Below are 24,211 nucleotides of genomic sequence, written 5' to 3'. Positions count from 1 at the left end.
TGGGAACCACTAGTCTAGACCATCCTTGACAGGCGTCTGTCCAGCCTGCTCTGGTTAAATACTTTCAACATAGGATCCTGCGCATCCAGAAATATAATCTACGCTATCATGTGCCGAAAGTGTCCGTCTGCTATGTACATTGGACAAACATCTCAGACACTTCGCCAAAGGATTAATGCCCACAAAACAGATATCAGACAAGATCACAAAGAGAAAACAGTTTCTTGCCACTTTAACCAGAAAGGACACTCTCTAAATGACTTAGCCACCTGCATTCTGCTACAAAGACCTTTTACATCTGCACTTGAAAGGGAATCCTCTGAACTGTCATTCATGTTAAAATTCGACACTTACCAACAAGGACTTAACAAGTCTTTGAACTTTCTCACCCATTACCAAGACAGTTTCCCCAATTATCACCTGTAATACCATTAACTCACAAACATCCCACTCTCCCTACCTTTAATATCAGCAATTCACAGACACTTACCTTCCTTCCTCCCCCTTCCCACCCCCCCGCATCCCCCTTCTGTTCTGCAATGTGATTTGTCCTTTTCATATTTGTTCATTTTTTTTAAATTGTATCCTTTGGTATCTATGGTTGTGACTACTTTCTTCCACTATTTGATCTGAGGAAGTGGGTCTGGCCCACGAAAGCTCATCATCTAATAAACCATCTTGTTAGTCTTTAAAGTGCTACATTGTCCTGCATTTTGTTTCAACATAGGATGACAGAATCGACTTTTTCCTCAGGATTATACATTAGCTGGTGAGACCAAAGAGGAGCCCCTCCCGACAAACCCCAAACAACCCTGCGATCGACACCGAAAGTCTCTAGAACCTGTCCGCCCTAACTTCTCCCCGCAGCACGCTGCATTGGGGTCTGGCACGCTCCATGAAACATTCCCTCCTGATTTCCTACATCTCTTCAACAAGGAGCGTTTCACCATTGGCAGGACTCCGCCTGGCAGCCCTTCCAGACCCATGCCCCCTTCACTACGGGCATGCCGTGCATTGAACTCCAAGCTGGTAGGTAAAATAAACGTGAGCTTTATTTGCACCAGCCTTCTGTCCATGGCATTACCGGCCCAAAAATGGTTCTGAATACACATAAAACCAGATGGCCGGAATGTGTCTGACTAGTGCAAGCAATACGTGATGCATGTATCTTGTATGGCCTCGAGCGTCTGTTAAGAAAACAGAGGTAGGAGGTTGCTTTTTCTCCACACACATTCATTTTTTCCTATTGCAGATCAATCTATTTCAAAGGGCCTGACGCGTTTCTTCCAGCAAAGTTTGTGCGTGAAGCCGATTTACTGCGTTGCGCCCTCAGACTCTGCTTTTGAGAAAAGGTCGATAACCTCCTCCCGGACTTGGATTTTCGCCTCAAGTTTGCTTGGAATTGTTGCATCTCCCCCAACAGCTCAAGAACGGGAGGAGGGGTGGCATCCTGCAGGTCGGCATACTGGATACAGTGATAGACCCTGGCCTGGACCAGACAAAAGGAATCTTGTTTGGAAGTTTGTAGAGGCTGACACGACACCGCCTTTCCATTGTCAAGGACTAACAACCTCTCCCTCGGACAGGCCCTGAGGGTGTAGCTCAGGGGTGGGCAAATACCGGCCCCCATATTGATCTGCGCCTCCACAGGTCTGGGGGAATTGCAACTAGCCATTCCTGTCCAACGGGAGCGGTGCTCACTGGTGCCTCTGGTAAATACAGCGGCAAGGGCCCCCCAGGGCAAACCCTGGTGAACCACCACCATTTTATTGCCCGCCCTGGCGTAGCTTCCAGCAGAAAGACAGCAACTGACCTGGTCTTTATTGGAAACACAGGCCCTCACATCCGGGAGGAAATCAGATAAGTGACGCCTCAGTTTTGGCTTGTAGGAGGAGCCCAGGATCTTACTCTTCTGCGAGAATTGCATTAAAAAGAAAAGGGTTTCCTTCGTTTGTTCCCCTCTGCAAGAGTCTCCCTCCAGCCCTCAGTACTTCCCCCCCTTCAAGCAGCGTGTCAGACAACACCACGGGTTCCTCACCAGCCTCCCCGTCTCTTCCCACTCCTTCCACTCCGCCTCAATCTGTTCCTCCATGTAGCCAGTGAGGTGCTTCTCCTTCTGGATCATTCTTTGAAAGTTCAGATTAGCAGCCGAGATCATGCTGGATTTTCCTTGCACAAACTCCGTCAGCATGGAGTGTTGCCTCTTCTGCTGGCTGAGCGTTTGCATAATGCTTCGAGTACCCCTGGGCACAGAGGCATAAGGAGAGGGTTAAACTTCCACAGCAAACGACTAAGCCTTTCCCCTCCTTCCTAGCACAGCCTGCTCATTTAACGAGGGAATATTTAAAGCAGAGGCTGTATTATGGCTATACAAAACAATTAGGATAAATTGAGAGGCCTTGAAACGGACCTTCTTTGTGTTCAGAAAAAGTCTTCCATTCTCACCTCCCAAGCCCTTTAGCTATTGTTTTCTCGGGCCATGTTTTCACTTGCTGTGCTAGAGATCGATCTTCTGGCGTTTGATTTAGCGGGTCTAGTTAAGACCTGCTAAATCAAACACTGAGGGTAGCTCCAGTCAGCGCCAGTATTTCTCGCAGTTGTGAGGAGTAAGGGAAGCCGATGGGAGTGTTTGCTCCTGTCGGCCTCCCTCTGTGAAGTAAGCCAATTCCAGCTATGTATTTTATATTGCTGGAGGTGTGTAACTTAACCCAACCTTCCAGGTCTAGCACAGACCTGGCCTCAGACCACCGCAATTCCTACTTCATGGTGGGACTCAGCATTTCTGCTTCTAACACGGGCTGCTCTCAAGGCCCAGCTGTGCCCTCCCTATTCTAAGGCCTCATCTACGCTACATGGCGCTGATCCACTTCAGCTACCCCAATAGTGTAACTGAAGTCAACACACTGCAGCGTCTTGTGCGTGGGTAAGGTCAGCTGAGCCAGCTCTCCATCAATGCCAACGATCCTTCTCATCTTGGGGAGAGTACCAGCACTGACAAGAGTGTGCTCGAAGATTGATTTATCACATCTAAGCAAGCGCAATAAATCGACAACCGGTGGATCCCTCGCTGCAGGGCCGATCCACCGCAGCCCCTTTCCCCATGGCTGCCCACTCCGTCGAGTTCAGCTGCAGCCGGCGCACGGAACATTCCTCCCCACTAGCGAGGCACGTGCTCAAACGTGACTCTTTCGAGACACTCACTCCCAATGCGGGAACTCGCCCTCGTTCAGCACTTTCAGGGTCTGGGTGGAGCCAACTCTGCGGATATCCGACGGCACCTTGGCCGGCCTCAGGTGCTGCAGCTTGACGTTCCACAGCGACTGCCCAAACGTCCCTGCCGGTCAGAAGGAAGGGTGAGAATGAGGGCTGACTCGGTCGCCAGTCCCCAGACCCCAAACCCAGAGCTAGGCTGCGCAGCGCCGAGCAGTTTTAAAGTCCCGGGCCGTGACGTCACGCTACGCCCAGGCATCTCCCCAGTCACCTGGAAACGCCGCGCATGGCAGCAGCAGCACCTGGCAGTGCACACCGGCAAGGGGGAGCCGACTGAACGCTGCACACGGCAGGGACGGGACGGGGACGGGGGGAATGGATGCCCATATAACTTGCCGCCCATGCCAGGTGAGCCTGCGCAGTGCGCTCACTCCCACCCCTCCTTCGCTATGCCGCTGGACCCAGACCAGCCATTCTTGTGTTTCTAAAAGCTAACCTGGATCTCCCGCCAGCCCTACACACCACAGACAGGCTTCAGGGCTGAAGCAGGGACAGGCGCTCAGGGCCCATCAGGAGAGCTAAGCACAAGCCAGTAGGAAGGGAGAGAACTCAGAATTTTGCGGGGCTGAGCCCCAAAAAGCAGCCCCCCACCTACCTAAAGAAGAGCCTGTGGGCCAGTTCGAGTTGGACTGTTCAGCTTAGAAAAGGGGGGGGGGGGGAATAGGAGAGAGGTCTATAAAATCATGAGTGGTGTGGTAAAAGTGAATAAGGAAAAGCTATTTACTTGTTCCCATAGTATAAAACTAGGGGTCACCAAATGAAATTAATAGACAGCAGGTTTAAAAAAAACAAAAGGAAGTTTTTCTTCACTCAGCACACAATCAACCTGTGGAACTCCTTGCCAGGGGATATGGTCAAGGCTAGAACTTTAACAGGGTTCAGAAAAGAGCTAGATAGATCCATGGAGGTTCGGTCCATCGATGGCTATTAGCCAGGCTGGGTAGGGATGGTGTCCCTAGTCTCTTTGTCTGAAAGTGGGAGACAGGAGAGGGATCACGTGAGGATTCCCTGTTGCAATCCCTCCTTCTGGGGCACCTGCCATTGGCCACGGTGGGCAGACAGGACCCGGGGCAGGCGGGACCTTTGGTCTGACCCAGCCTGGCCGCTCTTACATTCTAGAGATCACTACAGTGCACAGCACTTGCCACCCCGCCCATCATCTCCGCTCAGGTCTAGGCTCTTAGGGGCAGGGCCTCTCTACTCGCCCAAAGGGAGCCCCGCTTTAGGAAGGGCCTCGGGGTGCTACCGCATCACAAATAGCAAATGGCACGTGCCCCGCGACCGCCTGCCTGGACATGCTCCTGAGAGTCCCTCTGCTCTCAGAGTCCGTTAGCACCCCGTGGGGAAAGCTCTCTGGCCGCAGCGCGCCGCGTGTGCTCGGGCCGATCTCACTCCACGAGCAATGGCTGGACATCAGCGAGCCCCCCGCCCGCAGCGTTGTGCCAGCTGTGGCTAGCTGGGACAGGAACGGTCACCCAAGTAACTGCCTCGTTTCCCTCCAGAGCCGCGTAAAAGGGGGATAGTCACTTCCCTAGATCCGCTGGCAAGGTCCTACCAGTGCAGCTCAGACCCAGCCGTTCCCTCCGTCTGGGGCACCTGGCTTGGCCACTGTGGGCAGCCAGGACCCTGGGCTGCATGGACAATTAGTCCGACCCAGTGTGGCCGTGCTGACTGGCAGCGTTCTCTCTCCCTGAAGATTTTCAGCTGGGTCTTGCCCCAGGAGGCGATGTCCTTCATAGTTTTCGTTTCATGGTGGTTGGCTGTGGGCTGACACGTCCCTCACATTATACCCAAAGCTACAGCCGGGCTCAGACTGTTTCTCAGGACATAGTGTTTTGGCGGCACCCAATTTAGACTGAGCTGAGAGCCCACCACCCTACTCAGGTCAGGATGCTGCGGCATGAGCAAACGGCACTTCGGTGAGGAAGCTGTTTGTGACCTAACGCAGCAAACATTTTGCTAAGATCTGTCTACCCGAAAGGTGGATCTCTTGAAAATGCCAGCTGATCGCCAAACAAGTGTACCTATGTGCCTGCCCGAGAGCATCCAGAGTTTGACATTGCAGTCGTAGCTGGAGGTCACGATCAGCCTGAGCTTTTCCACGTACACAACGTGGGACACGTTCTTCAGATGCCCCCTCCAGGCGTTGAGAAGATCTGGGGGGGTGAGGCTGGTACTCCAGCCATCCAGGACCTGCAGAACATGACGTGAGAAATGAATCTGTGAAGCGGATCCCTTGCGAGACAGCTTCATTCCAACGTGGCACGAGCCTTTATAACCTTCTAGAAGACGTACCCGGCGTTGCTTGGCTCCTTCACTCAGTTCATTTTTGGTTTTATTTATTTAAAATCAGCTCTGGGGCAGGGCTGAAGGAGGAGGTGTTCGAGGTGCCCTGGGAGAACATGACCCACATTGGCAGTCGTACGTCACCAAGCTTCTACAAATGCATGGGCAATATTTGTGGGCATAGGATGGGATTTTCCTAAGCGCCTATGTGATTTAAGCACAGGTCCCATTTATTACACAGGGATATCAGACTAGAGCCTATTGAAAATTCAGTCCATAGCAAAACATTTGAAATACCCAGAATGCGAGAAGAGCTTAGGGAAACAAGGCTGCATGACGGCTAATTAGTGTAACAAACTCTCTACAGCACAAATTCGGCAATGCGCTACCTCATTAGTTTCCATAGATGGGGTTCTTCCGGCAGGGACTCTGCAGTGTTTTGGGATTAGGTCACGAAACATGTTCTCATTTCGATGAGATGTTTCTGTCTTTCTGGTCTTGGAAACTTTTACCTCTTTTGATTTGCAGTAATTCTCAATATCCCAGATCTAAGGAGAGACTTTGTTAGTAATGTCTTAATTTTCATTTACAGAGCCATCCCCCTGAAAGTAAAGGAAGCAACCAGCCGTACCGCTCCCATTCACCGTATTACGAGTGATGCATTGACTCATTCCCCAGTTTTCATTCTTATGACATCGCTAGGACAAGAGAGAATCCCGTTCGCACTCCAGTTTTGTTCATTCCTTTACTGGATTTTCAATCAAGATCTCACGTTTTCACACAGCTCATCACTTTCCCAGCCTCTCCACAGAACAAGCTGGTTGCCCCGCACACAAGTCACAAATCCTAGGACTTTTCAATCCTTCTCTTCAGAGTAAATAGGAAAGGATTAATAGGTCAACAGGATGAAGTTTAATAAGGACAAATGCAAAGTGCTCCACTTTGGAAGGAATAATCTATTTCACACATACAGAATGGGAAGTGACTGTCTAGGAAGGATACTGCAGAAAGGGGACTAGGGATCATAGTGGACCACAAGCTAAATATGAGTCAACAGTGTAACGCTGCTCAAAAAAACCACATGATTTTGAGCTGCATTAACAGGTATTGTGGGCAAGATGAAAAGTCATTCTTCCACTCTACTCTGCGCTGATTAAGCCTCAACTGGAGTATTGTGTCCAGTTCTGCACACCACATTTCAAAAAGATGGAGAAATTGGAGAATGTCCAGAGAAGAGCAACAAAAATGATGAAAGGTCTAGAGAACATGAGCTCTGAGGGAAGACTGAAAGAATTGGGCTTGTTTAGTTGGGAAAAGAGAAGACCGAGGGGACGGGAGAGCGGTTTTCAAGTATCTAAAAGAGTCACAGGGAAGAGGGAGAAAAATTGTTCTCCTTGGCCTCTGAGGACAGGACAAGCAGCAAGGGGCTGAAACTGCAGCAAGGGAGGTTTAGGTTGGATATTAGGAAAAGCTTCCTGCCAGGGTGGTTAAACACTGGGATAAATTGCCTAGGGAGGTTGTGGAATCTCCATCCCTGGAGGTAGGTAAGGGCAGGTTGGACAGACACCTGGCAGGGATGGTCTAGACGGTGCTTGGTCCTGCCGTGAGGGCAGGGGACTGGACTCGAAGACCTCTCAAGGTCCCTTCCAGTTCTAGTGTTCTATGAGTCAGACTCTCCACGAGGCTGTTTCTCACAAGTAATAAAGCGATCACCTTAATGTAGCCTAGGGAATCTCCAGTCAGCAAGATGAAGTCGTCTGGATCCGTGGACATGGTCCCAACTACTGCATTCACATCGTCCCCGTGCACTGCCCGAAATTTGCCCAGCATGCCCCCTTCCCTACTGACCGACCAGGCGTGTATGTAGCCACCTGCAGAGCTGGTCAGCAGAATGGCTGTGTCAGGAGCCTGCTCCCGTGTCTCCAGGAAGAGAATCTGCAAAGGAGAAAAGCCGTGGCAATGCGTGTCCTGTCCCCGCACACATCCCTTCTGAGCCGGAGGGACACTGCAGGCATCTAACCTTTTCAACAGCAGCAGGGAGGCTCTTCAGCTCCTTCTGCCAATTTGGATGCGTTTGCTCTTGGCTGCTGGTTTCTGCAGCATCTTGGTCCTGGGGAGAATCGCTTTCTGTGTCAGCATTTTCCCTTCCGGGAGGCTGGCCGGCCTACGGAATCAAAAGCACCGCCACTTACTTACAGCCAGGCCTTGCGTGGGGGCGGATTCACTTCTGCGCTCCGTCGAGTGGTAAGACACAACCATGCTTTTTGGAGGGGGCCAATGTCTCTTTCAACCCGAAGAGGTTCTCGATGAGAAGGCCAGGTCGGGAGAGCCCCTTTCCAGAAGTGGGTCACAAGAAGCAGAGAGCTGGGCAAGAACCACATGGCGGGGGGGTGGAAAGGAACAAGAGCCCCCGGAAACCACATTGAACTTTTACCACGTGCTGCTTAGGGCGTGATTCACTGTGCAACAGACACAGACCAACCAACGGCAGGGAAGGGTGCAGGGGCCCGGGGTCCCCGGCCCTTTAGTATCACCACAGGTGGGCCAGGTGGCGTGCTCCAAAGCCCCATGCCATATACTCTAGCTGTGGAGCAGGAGGAGGTACCGCACGTTTGGGCAGCACTGAGGGCTGGCTGCTCTGGCCCCACCCCTTCTGGCTATGGCCTCACCCCTGCCCCCACATAGCCCAGGGGCCCAACATCCTGTCGGCTACCCTGAATAGACAACAATGCTTCCACGGGGAAATCTCCACTTCCCAGCTTGGAACAAGCCAGAGATGGTTGTGGGTTTAGCCCAGATCTCAAGAGCCTTCACAGAGCCACACCTGCTGCCCTCTCGCTGGGTCCTCTTGCGTCTCTCTGGACTGCCTCACAACGGACGGAGCAAGAGACAAATTTCGCCCGTGGCCATCGAAGGAACCAGCAGGGTTCTCGGAGACTGAAAGCGGAGCTGAGAAGCTCGTCCTCGAATCTGCCCAGCGCTTTTTCCCAGGCTCAGTGCAGTCGCTGAGTTTTACAGTTACTGATGGTTTCCTTGGGATATTTCCTCTGCTGGGGAACTCACTCTCCGTGAACACCTAGGGAACGGGAACAAAAATGGCATTTCAGTGAAACGATCCCTGGGGGCTTTTCCGATTTTCCTTTATTCCGCTGCGACATCCTGGGCGGCGTGGCGGAAGAGGCAACGGCTCTTCACTTGCAAAGCAGACCCAGCTACTCCGGCCAGCAGCATCACTGTTCTGCTGCAGTGGCTTACGGACGGGAGAACAGTAGGTGGCGGGTTATGCAGGCAAGGGAAGGCGCTGCCTTCCTCAAAACGCCTACACTCCACGGCAGCCCCAGCCCTCCAGGTGGCTGGGAAGGTTGGGGTTGGGCGGGGCTTAGCTCCATGGGGGGCGGGGCTCAGGCTTGCCTTTCCCCGCTACCCATGGGGGGGAACCCCTGGTTTCTATTGAGGAGGAGCTGCCAGGGACTGATCCACCTCCCATTCATGCCAATGGCATAACTCCTGTTGGCTTCAGCGAGAGAAGGGGGAGCCTTTACCGTGGACCACCACATGCAATGCAGACACACACGTGTAGTACCTGAGCGGGAGGTCCACGGGGGTCATGGCTTCCCACGACCCAGCCTTGCAAAGCACTGGAACTGAACCAAGCACCCCACAACCCCATGCTCTGCCCCCCTGCTCAGAGCCTAGCTCTGTTCTGTGCGAGCCCAGGGAGTGCCGAGTTCCGACATGCACAGGAAACACGAAGGAGTTCTTCATACTCCTCTGATCCACTCGCAACTTGGCAAGCGGTAGGACAGCTGCTGTCTCAAGTGAGGTGTGTGCACTCCCACGTGGGCCGGATCAGCCTTGGCCAGGGCCCCAGCCAACGAGAACACGAGGTATTTATCGCGCACACAACAGACTGTACTTGAAAGATCTTGTTTCCGACTGGCCGGAGGAGAAGAGTCATGATTCTATCCCCATCGTGCCCAACGCTGTTGAGGGCACCAGTCCAAGACACACAACAACTGCCAACTCCATCCAATTTCCAGTGCCCGTTCAGGAAATGCCCAGGGCTGCCACAGCAGGAATACAAATGAGGACTCAAAAGGGAGCGTGGGCAGAACTGAAGGCACACGGCCTGGCTCTAGCCACCATCCCCATCTCATTGCAACGAGAAGTAAAGTCAACATGTTTCAAATAAAGGAATTCATTTCCTAATGGTAAATGGGAAGAGCGGCCATATTGGGACACACCAATGGTCCTTCCAGATCGCTACCTGTCTCCCAGCCGTGGGCAACACCACATGCTTCAGAGGAAACGAACAGAATGCGGCGATCCGCCCCGTCGGCCAGTTGGAGATTAGAGACACCCTGAGTATGGGGCGTGTTCCTGCCCATCCTAACAGCTGTTGGTGGGCCTGTCCTCCATGACCCTATCCATGAACAGATTACCAGAGATCCTAGGGAGGAGGGGGGTGTTTGTGTGGCCTTTTTTGCAATATGCAGCCTCATAGAATCCTAGAACACTAGGCCTGGAAGGGCCCTCGAGAGGTCATCGAGTCCAGTCTCCTGCACCCATGGCAGGACCAAGCACTGTCTAGACCCTCCCTGATCCATGTCTAACCAGACACTTGCGGATTGGTCACTTGCAGATTTAAACTAGTGTAAACGGTGGAGCCTTTGTAACTTGAAATCTTTACATCGTGGTTTGAGGAAGCCTGTAACTCAGCCGGGTGAGGCCTGCCATGTGCAGGAGAACAGACTGGAGGTTCAAGATGGTCCCTTCTAGCCTTAAAGCTATAATTCTTTTTGAACCCACTTATACTTTTGGCCTTCGCAGCTTCCACGGGTTGACTGCTACATGAAGAAGCGCTTCCTTTTGGTTTAAACCTGCTGCCTTTTCATACCTTTGGGCGATCCCTAGTTCTTGCTTTATGAAAAGGAGTAAATTAAAAACCGGTTACTCACCTTCTCACATAACTGCTGCTCTTCGAGATGGGCTGATCATGTGCATTCCAACTGAAACTTAACTACGAAAAAACTACAACTATAACCTATGAACCATCAACTATTTAACACTCAATTAACTAGCTACCCACTGTATGGAACGAGAAGAAAAGCTGCTGCATTTGCGAGCAAGAGCACAGGGGAGTTCCAACTCAGCATCAGGGACGGTAAGAAGGAACCAAAAGGGAGTGGCTCTACATTGAACACCATGGAGGCACGACTCCAGGAGGCAGCCAGGCCGACTTTATAGATAGCTGCTAGAGGGAAAAATCTTCCAGCTAACATGCACGTGCGCACACACCCGATTTGGAATATGCATGAACAAACGTGCAAAGAACACTACTTCCCTATTTACTCTCTCCACACCAGTCATGTTTTTCTAGACCCCCATCATAGACCCACTTAGTTGCCTCTTTTCCAGGCAAAACAATCCCAGTCTCTTTAATCTCTCTTCACTTGGAAGCTGTTCCACCCAGGGGCGGCCCGTGAGCCTAGGCGAGCTAGGCAGCTGCCTAGGGCACCCCTGGCCCAGGCGCCCTGTGATGACGTTACGACCATTGACGGCTGTTCAGGCGGGGCGCCATTGCGCCGCCCCGCCTAGGGCGCCAGCTGCTGCAGCCAGCCTCAGGCCACTCCTGGTTTTTGTTCCCCTCTCTTGTGCTTCTGCCAATTCTAACATTTCTTTGAGGCGGCGGCAATTAGAAGCGCACACCGTATTCAAGGTGTGGGTGTACCATGGATTTATAATACAGGCTGAACCTCTCTAGTTCGGCAACCTCTGGTCCGGCAACCTCCGTGATCTGGCAGCCGGATGTCCACTTATCATGAACGTGGCAGTTTCCCCCACGGTCCCATAAAGTTTGTTTTCAGCCAGCAGTCCTGGCTCTCAGTGTTCTGGGCTGTTATTTAGCTTTCGTGTACCCCTAAATGCCTCCTACAAGCCCTCCAAGCAATTGCAGCATTGGTCACGCTGCTAGACAATACTGAGCTCCCATGGGCCAGCAAATTCTCTGGTTCGGCACCGGCCAGGTCCCGAGGGTGGACTAGAACTAGAGAGGCTCAGTCTGTAGTGGCATCGTGATCTTTTCTGTCTTATTCTCTATCCTTTTCCTCCTGGTTCCCAACATTGTTAGTTTCTTCTACGGCCGCTGCACACGGGGTGGATGTTTGCAGAGAACTCCCCCCAGTGACTCCGGGGGCTCGTTCGAGTGCTCACAACAAACAGCGAGCCCATTGTGTTGTATGTAGCGACCGAGCAATCGGATTCGCTGATCCGGTTAGGATTTGGTGGACCCACCCCCTGAGCAGAGGGCATTTTACACGCTGGAGCACTGGACTGGGTAGGAAACAGAGCTGGGCAACTGTTCTCAAACTTACCCTGTTTGGCGTAAGGCTCAAAGGACTCTGGGAAGCGTTAACCCTGCAGAGAGCCTTCCCCGAGTTTAGACTCCAGATCACGACATCGCCATCGCAGGAGGCCGTCGCCAAGAGTTTGCTGTTGTATTTGGCCATAGATAAGATGTCCTCCGTGTGGTAGGATTTCCAGTGTTTGTATTCAATGACCTCTTCTTCCTTACTATCTCTGGTGAGCAAGATCAAACAGTCATCCGCAAAGCAGAGGATTTAATGAAGTTAGAAGGACGTGGACTGTAGAGTATCACAAACCCCTCTCGCACCATAATCCACTTCACCTTTTCACCATCGGTATGATGAAGGAGAAATCTGGTGCACATCAGGATTACATATAACCAACCAGCAATGGGAACCAAGGAGAAACATTTTTACATGCGTCACCTACCCCTGCCCACTTCCTACTTACAGGTACCATGAAACTCTTTTACTCCAGCCCGTCACATACATCTTCATATCGAGATACAGAATTGCACTTATCTGTGGGGAAGACACACAAACAATGCAAAGGCAGAATTAGAAATTGCTTGGAAAACAATTGTTCCCATCTGTACAGCCCACACCTGTGCACCAAACTCCCCATCACAGCTGTCCCGCTTGGCCAAACTGCATGTAGGAAAGCAGGATCGCTCTGCACAGCGGATGCCCCTAAAACATTTGCAGGGTTTTCCCAGCCCTGCACAGGCCCCTCTACCAAGTCAAACTGGTGCTGGTATTTCCGCTCATCAGTCAAACACACAATGGCTGCGCCACTCCCCTGCTTCCTGGTGAGCTGCCTCAGAGAGTAATGAAATGGTGTCCCTGGGCAAGTGGGGCGGAGGAGAGGGGGTCTCACGAGGAGCTGACCTCCATGTTATCCAGCTGAGGCACCTCGAGCAGGCAGGCCCCGTTGTTGAAGTTCCAGAACTTGATGGTCCCGTCTTTCAAAGCGGTGATGAGGCGTCTCTCGGGCCCATCAAAAGTCATTGCCGTGATTTCGGTGTGCTTCCCCTCCGAGGTCACAAACTGCATCATCTTTTGCCCGGTCATGATATCCCAGACCCTCACCATCCCACGATGGCAACCGCTCACCACCTGCAGGGACCCGCCCCGGACGTCAGTCCACCAGCCTCTCGGCATTGCTAGGTCACAAAGGCATTAAACACTGGTACGTCTTTCCTCACTGCGGGGAATGAGGGAGCCCAGAGCCCTCGGGGCATTAGACACTGGGGTGACCTCGCTGCGGGGGATGGGGAGCCCAGAGCCCTCGGGGCATTAGACACTGGGGTGACCTCGCTGCGGGGGATGGGGAGCCCAGAGCCCTCGGGGCATTAGACACTGGGGTGACCTCGCTGCGGGGGATGGGGAGCCCAGAGCCTTCGGGGCATTAGACACTGGGGTGACCTCGCTGCGGGGGATGGGGAGCCCAGAGCCCTCGGGGCATTAGACACTGGGGTGACCTCGCTGCGGGGAATGAGGGAGCAGAGACAGCAAGACAGTTTTGAATCCTGGCCCTCACCTGCTTGAAGTTCTTGTTGTACAGGGCCGTGCACACCGGCTGCTCATGGGACGTGAATTCTGAGCTGATGTTTTCCAGGAATTCGCCCTCGCCATAGAAAACACCGATCTGGATCGAAACAGATTTTAAAATCCACCCACTGTAAAAACAAACAGCCCCCAAACAGTTCTGCCAAAAGCGCCATCAGGACGCGAATAAAGGATGAGTGACGTGACTCAGAGCTGCCACCACCAGGCAGTGAACGGAACATGGACTAATGGTACCTAGATGCTTCCAGAACCGGGAACCCCTCAGCAAAGCCAGCCAGCCCCCCCATATTACTAGACCTTGCAAGGAAAAATAAATCAGGACTTCAAGAACATCTGCACTGCTGGGTTCCTGACGCCAAAGTGCCACTGCCGCCCACTGGAATGCCCAGCCCGAAACCGTCTTCCGACATACGTGGGGAGAACTGTCGGTTACCTCCAGACACACCTGCGGTGCGGCTGGGCTCTCCGCAACTGCACTAGGCCATAGTGTGTGTGAGCGGGTGGGTGTTCCCCCCCACGCACAAGGCCTCATGCCTGTCTGGTTGGGATTTTTTGACTATTTGGTGAACCTCAGCCTGCAGGGGACAGGAGGCCTGCGTCAGCCACGCTCGCAACGCCACAGAATACGGAGAAGACATGGACGCAGCCGGGGAACCATCCGCGCCAGTGTTTTCAGACAAACCCGGGGCTTGCCGCGCAGAGCACCACTGCATTTCGAAAGGTGAGCCCGACAGACTGGGAAAAAGAAAACCAGCCAGAATCCAAGGGATCAAAACGCCGCCTTCCAAAGGACCCCGCCCAAGGGCTTGCAGGACCTTGACGTTGGAGGGGGAAGCGGTGATGCTCTGCTTGCGGAGAAAAACACGCATCCTTGTTCTGCTCCAAAGCCAGGGTTGTGAGCGGTGGCCCCCCCAGCTCTGCCTCCAGACCCAACCTTGCCCCCTGGCACCATGGCAAGGGTGAGCAGCGCCAAGCCCCAAAGCACCGGAGAGGGAGCGTGGTACATAGCCCCAGCCCCCCTGGCTCCGGAGCAGCAACACTCCACTCTCAATAGCCTACAGTGGGTGTTCTGGGGGGCAGAGCATGGGCAGGGCCACCCCTGGCGGTTTGGGAAGGCAAAGCTCTGCCCCACCTAGCATACCCACCACCCTGACCAGGGTAGCAGAGGCAGCCTCTCATTCTCCGGATCTGTACTGCAACGGCTCGCCCCCACCCCTGCCAACACTACCCTCCAGGCACACTGCTCTTTAAGTGCTCACGTGGGCTCAGCTAGCGCAGGCACGTCTATGAAAGCTGAGGAGCAGACCTCCCGGCTCAGACAAACAGTCTTTCAGGGGGGTTTATTAGTTGTGAGCACTCTCAAGACTTCACTCTTCCATTCCCATTCTGATCGTAAACGTTTTCCAACCCTCAAGAACACTGTGCAGGTAGGGAAAGACTTTTCCTACCCCTCTCCAGGCCCGTGGAAGTCCTAATGGACAAGATGAGCCTTGGAGTGGCCCTTTGCACAAGAGCGAGTTGAACACAACACGAAAGTCTTTGGGCTTCAGAGCAAAGTGAATCCCGCCCTGATGCCGGCTAGAAAGACGAGCAAAGAAAGGAGAGGTGTCACCCCACACCATGGTTTTCTCCTCTCTGAAATGATGCATTAGGCCTTCTGCTAGAAGGCAGACTCTGGAACTCACGGAGAAGGTGGTGCAGATAAGCATACTGTTCAACGTGCTGTAATAGGCATCAGCAATCGGGCAGTTTCCTAACGACACAGTCTTGCCAGGAATGGACTGGAGACAAAAGTGATCCAGCAAATCCCAAACACGGATGTTCTGGAGGATAGAGGGAAAGAAAAACAGAAGCCAAAGGCATTGCAGCGTGTGAGGTGCATTATAGAGCTTGTGCTGTTTAGCTGCTCACACTGGAGGATAAAAACCTTCCCATATGTTCAGGCCAGTATCCAAACACATGCCCAATCCCAAGATAGGGTTTCATTCTTTGCAAGGGCCTAGCAATAGCGGCCAAGGGCCTACCAGAGAGACAGGGCCCTCCCCAAGGAAATGATCCACATGCGCAGGGAAATTCTAGAGGCGGCCGCATTAAAGGACAGTGCCGCACTAGCTTTACATGAAAATGAAAGCTGTGCAAACCGAATGCGCAGGGACTTTGTTTGAAACCCACAGCAAGATTCAAAGCTAGTGATCAATCTTAATTCCAGCCTTTCCTACTACCCTGCCCTGGCTCCTGCCTCCCAGCAATATTGGTGAGCTGAACACAACAGACAGACAAATAAAGACTCTTTGTACCCGGCATCTACTAAAGATGGAGCTCTGATCAAAGGCAGAATGGCATCCCAGCAGATGAGCAGGGAGTGAACGGAGCTACTGCTGCTCTCTGGGGCTTGATGAGGTTATCGCAACGGGGCCAGAGGAAGGCACGAAGAGGATAACTGCACAGTCATGTATTGGCAGCTCCAAACGAAGCAGAGGTGGGAACTTCCCAACCTCTTGGCAGCTCTAATATTTGGCTAACTGATTCTGGAGCCCTTTGGTACCCTGCTCGTGGCCCACCAAGGATGCAATGTGCAGTTTTCCATTCCACCAGGCCAGTTTCACCAATGTTTGGCTCCTGTTCTTCCAAAAGAGGTTAATTACACCAAAGGATCCTCTCTCCTGTTCCCGTGCGTCGCATTAAAGGGATCTCTCTCAAACGTAACACAAATTCTGCTGCCCACCCAGAGCCAGGGTCATCTCTTAGCTCTACCAAGCTGTAGACAAGGACACCTTCCCAGGCCCCGAGCACAGAACTGTAGGGCTGAAAAGGCAGCGCGCCATTCTGCCTTAACGCCAGACTTCATACTTTGTCTTTGGAGATGCTGATGATGGTGTTTCTTCTCCCGTTCACTATTATGCGAGTCACGGCAGTCACATGGCCTTTCATCAGCGTGATGGGACTGTTGGTGACAAAGGGGTTCCATATTCTAACCAGCGGATCCAATCCCCCGGTCACTATTGTGAAGAAAATGCAATTTAGTTACAAGAGAAGGCAATCGCGTGCCAAGCTTCTCCAGCATCCTGCAAGGAAACCCTGAAACAACACGTTAGAAGGTGCTTAGGTCCAAACCTAACCCAGATCCTTGTTCTAATTCAAAGAAATTACCACACTTGACAGAAGAAAACGTAGGACCGTGAAAACCTAGGAAAATATGACTAATGAGTGTGAAGCACAAAGACTGGATGCAGGTTTGAACTTTCCCAAACTGTGCGCGCTCTTCCAGACAGTTCCCAACCGTAGCTAGTTTTCAATACAATTATTTTCCTACATGTGCTATAAAACTGAACTAAGGCCAAGTGTCATGCTGAGTCTCCTATTTCTACAGGTTGAACCTCTCTCATCCAGCCCCCTCGGCACCTGACTGGTGCTGAACCAGAGAATTTGCCGAACCACAGGAGGTCAATATTGTCTGGCAGCGTGACCAGCACTTCCACTGCTTGCGGGGCTCTTAGAAGACTTTTGGGGGCAAATCAGAGCTAAAGAACAGCACAGACCACTGAGCCAGGACGGATGACTAGAATCAAACTTCATGGGACCATGGGAAACATGGCCACGCCCATGGCTAGCCAAAATCATGCCGGATCACGGATGTTACCAGACCAGAGAGTGCCAGACTAGAGAGACCCAGCCTGTAGCTTGAAACACTATAGCATTCTAAAGTTAGCTTAGCAAGCGAGAGATTCCATCCCGAGAAACAGACACATAGGAGTTAGACACGAGGTATCTAGCATTCTCTTTGCATTAGTCACAGTGGATTTGTAGTAATGTGTTTCTTTGCCGATTGTCACTTCCATGACACTTGTACCCTGGCCATTAAGAGCAGGAGGCAGAAGACAATTCTCATTGCCGATACTCCACTAACCCCCATTTTGAGTGTTCCAGTGGCATTTCAATAGAATACCACAGAGTACTGAGGGGCAGCCTAGACTCGGGAGTGGAACATAGAATCCCAGGGCTGGAAGAGACCTCAGGAGTCATGGAGTCCAGCCCCCTGCCCAAAGCAGGATCAACCCCAACTCAATCATCCCAGCCAGGGCTTGGTCAAGCCGGGACTTAAACACCTCTAGGGATGGAGATTCCACCCCCTCCCTCAGGACCCCATCCCAGTGCTTCACCACCTGCCTAGGGAAATCGTTTCTCCTAAATCCAGCCTAGACCTCCCACCACTGTAACTTGAGCCCGTTGCTCCTTGTTCTGCCACCTGCCCCCACTGAGAACAGCCTCTCTGGAATCCCCTTCATGTAACTGAAGGCTGCTCTCAAACCCCACCACACAAGTGGCCGCCCTCATCCCAGTGGGCTGCAAGATTGTCATGACCAAGAGGGTCTCCCGGGATGGGGCGGTTTTGCTCCCTGCGCTGGCGTGCCTAGAATTTGCGGGGGGAAGTGGGTGACAATCACAGCAGCACTGGGATTGGCTGCAGAGGGGGCACACAGCTCTCACCATCACTGTTGTGTGCGATCAGCCCACACCTCGCTGCACGCACCCTGGCTTCACATGCCTGTCACTTCAGTAACCCCGGTTAGGGAGAAGTGACACGGATGGAAACCAGCACAATCTGGCAACCTGGAACATGAGCAACACCGAACACAGTGTCTCGTAGGCCCCACACAGAACCCTAATGGGCTTCATGTGGCCCTTGGGCTGAAGTTGCCCATCACTTCTGTAGACGGTGCGTGCTGGCTTTTGCATAAAGTACAATCAACCTTGCCAGGGGATGTTGTGAAGGCCAAATCTATAACAGGGCTCAGAAAAGAAAGAGAAATTCATAGAGAATAGGTACATCAATGTGGCAAGGTGGTCACGGATGCACCCCTATACTCTGAGTGTCACTAACGTCTGCTGCCAGAAGCTGGGAGTTGATCTACCCCTATTGTCACTCAAAGGTTGCTTGTCGTGTTCATTCCTTCTGGGGCACCCGGCATTGGTCACGGTGGGAAGACAGGACACTAGGCTAGACCGATCATTGGTATGGCCCACTGTGCCCCTAATTCTGCTCCACCATTATTACAAGGCTACTGCCATTAAAGCAGGAGTAGGGAACTTTTTTGGGTCCGGGGGGGCCGCTGACCCACAGAAAAATCAGTCAGGGGTCACACACAAGTGAGGGAGGGAGAAAGAATTGTGCGCTCCAGTCACATAAGGAGGGGTGGGGGTGACTGGAGCAGGCGCCCCAATGCAGTGGGGGGGAACCCTGAGTCTCGGGGGCCGGATCCTGGCAAGCCGGGGCCTTAGGCTCCCTGCCCCTGCATTAAAATCACCAGTTTCTGATGGCCCCCTACATGGCTCTCTGTCTGAGCTCTTATTCTTTCCAGATGCTTTTTAATCAAAGCTTTCAACAGAGCAACTCCAGGCGAGCGCAGAGATCAGTGGGGCTTTGACGATGGCAACTTACCAAGCACGTTCATCTCGGGCGAGTAGTCGAAGCAGAGAACGCCTTTCCTTAAAACAATCATCGACGATCTAGAACAGAGGCAATAAAATGAACAGACTTGGGCGAGAGCCCTGGCTGGCCCTTTTAAACCGTGCTGCCGATTTGGCGGGCACGGCTACAGAAAATCCAGCTGTTTTGGGGAAGGACACGCTGTGCTAACTAAGCTGGGGGGGGTTAGGAGAGGTGGAAAGACAGAAGGGTAGAGAAAGAAAAGGAACAGCCCGAGAGCTCTATAAAATTAGCCATATTCTGTAAGCTACGCCCTATTTCAGGATACCACCAGTATCTCAGAATAGCTATTCTAGTGTCTTTTGAACACCCCCATTATCTCAAAATCTAGCGGGCTCGCCATTCCGACATCCCTGTAAACCTCATTGCACGAGGAGAAAGGGACATTTCAGAACAGCGCTTCATTTCGAAATAAGCGCTGTGTAGAGCGGACAGTGCCAAATGTGATACAGGCCCTCTCGAAACTAATCTGAAATAAGCTATACAATTTGCGTAGCCCAAATTACATCGTTTACCTTGCGCTCCGGGTGCAGCGTAAATCAGAGCTAAAGAACAGCACAGACCACTGAGCCAGGACGGATGACTAGAATCAAACTAGAATTCAAGCTCAAGCCCCCAATCCAAAACATCCCCAAACTTTGGAAAAAGTCCCCCCTCCTCCGAAGCCTGCAGCTCAGGCCTGTCTCGGAAGAAATGGCCAAGGAAGGGACAGAACTCAGGCTGGCCAGCAACACAAGCGGTTGCTTGGATCACCAGGGCCTGTACAAGCTCCATCACTTGCTACCCCCCAAGGAAGAGCCCTAGGGGAAAATAGCGCAGGCCCTTGGCCCCCTGCAAGAACAGGCTGGAGAGGGAAAGGGAGGGGAGGCAGCGCTCTTGCGCGGGGCTTCTGCATGTCGTTCAGGTGGCCCAGCCAGGAAAGAAGCGGCAAAGGAAGGAGCAAGGGAGGGTGTGTCTAGACTACACCGCTCTGTCGATAGAGAGATGTAGATTAGGCACCTCAAAATTGCTAATGAAGCAGGGATTTAAATATCCCACACTTCATTAGGATAAACATGGCTGCTGCTTTTTTCCCCCGACATGGAGGTTTTTTTTAAAAAAAAAACGGCAGTGGATGCGGCTCTGCCGAAAATAAAGCCTTTCAACAGATCCTGTAAACCTCATTTTTTGAGGAATACAGGATCTGTCCAAAAAGGGTTTATTTTCGACAGAACCCCATCTAGACTGCCAGGATTTTTTTTTTTTTTTTAAAAAGCTCAGTGTCAAAAAAAAGCAGCAGCCATGTGTATGCTAATGAAGCACGGGATATTTAAATCCCTGCTTCATTAGCAATTTCGACGTGCTTGATTTGCATCCCTGTCGACAGAGGGATGCTGTGTAGACATAGCTGGAGAGCGGCGGCTGGTGTCGCTCTCCGACCAAGGTGAGAAGTGCGAGACGTGCAATGGGGTGGGGAGAGAACAACTGGAAAGTAACCAGTGGGGGCAGGATCACCGCAAACGTGCCCCGGGGCAACGCTGCAGCATTCCCATAGAGAAGAAATGGAGGCTAAGGCAGGAGCTGACACCACTGACCCAAGCCCTGGCTGGGGCTACTCGGATCATAGCCCGAGAGGAGGGGCCGGAACAGAGCGGTGCCTGCAGAGCAGCGCCAGCTCACCGACAGCCGGCCCGGTCACAGGGACTGGCTCTGGGAAGGAACGGAGTAAAGATCTGGGCCGTGGGCTGGTCTGTTTGGTTCCGAGTCCTAGGAGCTCTGCCTGCCTTGGATGATATTTGGACCCCAGCTTATAAGGCAGGTGAGTGACTATTCAACTAGTCGCCTCCTCTCCCCGCTGCCTCTGTATCAGAGGCAGCAAGTGGGGGGGAAGCAGGAGCTGGGGACTACATTTAACATGCAGAGCCGCAGTGGAAGTGCCCTCCCCCTTATCGACTAACGGGTGGAAATTCCATCGACTACTTGATTAGTCAATTTGCCGATAGTTAACATCCCTAGTCTAAAAGCAAAAGCAGCACTGGTTAAACATGAAGGGGGGTTCAAGGGGGACTGGTGCCGAGCCCACGCTGCAGCTGGCTTGGAGCAGTAATCTCAATAGAAAGAGAGGAATCCATCTCCACTAAAGAGAAACTGGCAAGCAGTGACACGACCTCTCCAGAGGATCTCCCTTTGACTGCAGCCTTTTCATCTCCTCGCGATCACTCACCTGCACAAAGGTTTGCACATTCAAACGGTCGCAGAGCAAATTCTCAGCCTAGGAGTTTAGGCTGCCCTGCCTGGGAACCAAAACAATACCAGGAAATCTCGCATGCCGGTAATTTCTTCTCTCTAACATCTGCATTTCCACATCAAAAGCTATGAACGGGGACACACGCAGCCCACTTAATTAGCCTCATTAACATGGGTCCTATAATGGACAGGTGCTTCTTCTGTAGACAGACAGATAGTGGTTTGTTACTTCCACTCCAGTTCATCTGAAGTGGGGTTTGCCCACAAATGCTCCTGATTCTGTATATTTTGGTTAGGCTCTAAGGTGCCACAGGACCACTCACTGTTTTTAAAGTTACAGACTCACCCGGCCACCCCTTTGAGATTTAATAGCAGGAAAGTTAATTAACCAGCAGCACAACTTGAATACCAAGTTAGGAATACTCAAGGGGTAACACGCAGTTAGCCTGAGACTCAAACTTCCATACAAATAGCAAATAAAACTGCTGAACTGATCCAGGCTAAAGCTGCCAAAGCCGTTCGGTGAGAATTGCTAGCACAGCTCTCATCTACATGGGGGGGGGGGGGGGGGGGAACCACTAATTCTCTCTTTGCAGGTAACGGAAAGCCCAATAGCAGCACCTGCTGGTGGGTCTCCGGCACTGCAACCTGGCGTGACATTTTGAAATCACTCTTAGCATTTGCCTTGAATTTAGCACGAGGCAGGCACAAGCCACCACGCAACTCTTCCGAAATGCCCCTCCGTATGGCTATTGCGAGGGACAGCGTCTCTGGAGCAAAGGGGGCGCCGTCCTCAGAACTGGACAAACCCCTTAGCGAAGCAAGTCTGTTCCACACTAAATGCAGGAGACCCCAGCGTGATCCCGCACACACTGCCCTCCAAATACACCCCCTTGGCACTCATCGGTCACTAGGGGAACCTATTTCTCCAGGGAGAACACCAGGACCTGACAGACTGTGAAGCTACAGGAATTACCAACAGGCGTAGCCTCTCTCCCCCGGGGGGTGGTTATTTTGCGTTCACGTCTCGTTATGCCGGGCTCATTCGGACAGGCTGCCGATGCAGGGGACTGTCATTTCCTGGCTGCCACAGAATTCAGCCTTTTCAAGAGCCAACAGCCCCACAAGGCTCGATTTCCGAGAAGGAATGAACTGAAGAGCAGGCCGTGGGCTGGTTTGCAGCAGGGTGGTGATTGTATTGGGAAAGGGGAGAGAACACGGCTGCTGGGGATCAGGGAAAGTTGCCGGGATACTAGCACTGTGCTCCAAACTGCTGTCAGCCACGTACAGTGAGCCAGCTGCTGAAGTATGGCTTTGGCCTGTTGCCAGGATGCTAGCTAGCGATGGGGATTTCTGCTGCACCCCATTAGCTTTCAGGAAGCGGTGGACTGCGGCCAGCCCTAATGCACTCAGCAGGCAGAGAAGGGGCAGAAACCGGTGCTGGAAAGGACTGAGGAGGGGGATGTGAAAAAGAGAAGGGGAGAGAAAGCAGCAGCGGGAGGAGATTAAAGGAAAGGGACTGAGCGAAGGCTGCAAAGGGAATCGGAGGAGAAGGAAGAAAAGGGGAGGGAGAAACAAGGCAGGCGAGCGGCAGCTGGGGTACACAGCAATCACAGCTTGTAAACACTGGCAACAGAGCCAAGACAATACACGCGGCTTCCCCTTCCTCAGGCCCCCCCACCCTGCTTCATCCCGCCAGCTGTGCATCACTCCAGAGCCACGCCCTGGAACCTTCCCATGGCAACCCGGGATGCGAATGCCCCTCCTCGCCGCTGGTGTTCACTCCGGGAGGAGCTGAACCGCGGATGGGAATTTTGCTGCCCGCCTCCATCCGATTTACGTTCCCCTATTTCCCCCCTCCACAGGGCTGAGCCTGCCCCACTCCCTCCCTCCTCCCAACACCAAGTCCTTGGGCTGCTCCTCTGCAGCAGCTCAGCATCCGGCTCGGCCCCATTGCCCCCGGCAAGCCCGGCCAGCTTGGACCCAGCACAGCAGGAGCAGCAAGAGCCGCAGGAAGGGCATCCACCCCCACAAAACAGGGCAGAAGACGCTTCCCATGATTCACTCCACTGGAGTCCTGCTTCACCTTGCCCGGCCTCTCGAAGATGGGAAACGGGTGGGGGGCAGGAAACCAGCCACTGTAGCTGCATTTCGCTTGTTTCCCACTTCAGGAAACGTCATTATTTCTTTTCGGCTAAGAAGGGAGCCCTCTAGAGGACTGTCATTTGCGTGGCCACGTGGCCGGCGGAGCACGCTCCCATGAGGCATACAAAACTCAAGTCCAGCCCAAGCCTTCGGTCCAAACCCCCACGCCTGGCAGGGACGCTTGGAGCAGGACTGGGCCTTCCCAGCTGGACTCCGTGACCGATGAAGCCAAGTCCCAACTCGCCTGGGGCCACTGGGGCTAGATTAGACTTCTCGGGTCCAGACCACCTCTGGAAAACAGACACAACACAGCTGGAGCTGTGGGCGCCCATGTTCTCCGCTGCATTCCACGACGCACTGCCTCGTCTCCAGCAATTTTCCCTCTTCCTAGGGGCCCCAGGATTGACTGTACTTACAGCGTGAAGGTCTGTTGGAAACTTCAGCTATTTACAGGCCACTGGACGGTGTAAATTATGGGCCCCTTGACCCGCTTTCTGTAATTTATGCTTCCTGGCCCCTGCCTGAAAGTTGAGTCCCAAGAGGTCTTTCCTGGAGGAAATGGGATTTAAGGGACCCGTAACGCTGCCTGCTCCCATCACGGGACAGATCGTTTACAGAAGCGAGACAAAGAGACCTGTCTTACTGGGGTTTACCCATGATATGTAGTGGAAGCGAAGTAAGCACTATGGCGCTCTTATCAGTGGCTGAGCAGGAGGCAACCAGATTGAGCTGAGGGATGAATTTTATCTGTTGGCACCAGTCCGCGTGCAGAGCCTGGGAGAGAGGAAAGACTTTGTTTAGTGATGTTGCAGGGCGTCAGGGGCTGGCTCTGCAGCGTTAATCACCCGCAGGGCGCCCTGGG

At 52.7% G+C, this 24,211-nt stretch overlaps 1 protein-coding gene across 3 annotated transcripts in view; it reads right to left on the bottom strand.

Annotated features, from left to right (window-relative positions):
- Positions 1-412: 412 nt before the first annotated feature.
- The window catches only part of EFCAB8 (EF-hand calcium binding domain 8), a 51,625-nt gene continuing 27,826 nt past the window's right edge, over positions 413-24,211 (bottom strand). For all 3 annotated transcript variants that reach the window (XM_089769768.1, XM_089769769.1, XM_025180021.3), the window contains 17 exons: positions 23,993-24,123; positions 18,931-18,998; positions 16,341-16,489; positions 15,176-15,313; positions 13,462-13,569; positions 12,810-13,037; positions 12,373-12,443; positions 11,931-12,135; positions 8,381-8,632; positions 7,577-7,720; positions 7,270-7,491; positions 5,946-6,104; positions 5,295-5,463; positions 3,202-3,334; positions 2,039-2,243; positions 1,814-1,912; positions 413-1,489 (listed from right to left, as the gene is read on the bottom strand). In XM_089769768.1, the coding sequence (XP_089625894.1) occupies positions 1,259-1,489; positions 1,814-1,912; positions 2,039-2,243; positions 3,202-3,334; positions 5,295-5,463; positions 5,946-6,104; positions 7,270-7,491; positions 7,577-7,720; positions 8,381-8,632; positions 11,931-12,135; positions 12,373-12,443; positions 12,810-13,037; positions 13,462-13,569; positions 15,176-15,313; positions 16,341-16,489; positions 18,931-18,998; positions 23,993-24,123 (2,712 nt within the window). In that variant the 3' untranslated portion in view covers positions 413-1,258. The remainder of the gene's footprint in view (positions 1,490-1,813; positions 1,913-2,038; positions 2,244-3,201; positions 3,335-5,294; positions 5,464-5,945; positions 6,105-7,269; positions 7,492-7,576; positions 7,721-8,380; positions 8,633-11,930; positions 12,136-12,372; positions 12,444-12,809; positions 13,038-13,461; positions 13,570-15,175; positions 15,314-16,340; positions 16,490-18,930; positions 18,999-23,992; positions 24,124-24,211) is intronic.

Source organism: Pelodiscus sinensis, chromosome 17, assembly GCF_052426305.1.
Source record: "Pelodiscus sinensis isolate ZL-2025 chromosome 17, ASM5242630v1, whole genome shotgun sequence".
Lineage (NCBI taxonomy): Eukaryota > Metazoa > Chordata > Testudines > Trionychidae > Pelodiscus > Pelodiscus sinensis.
Note: the sequence above shows the minus strand (reverse complement) of the source record. Positions and strands in the feature narration are given on the sequence as shown.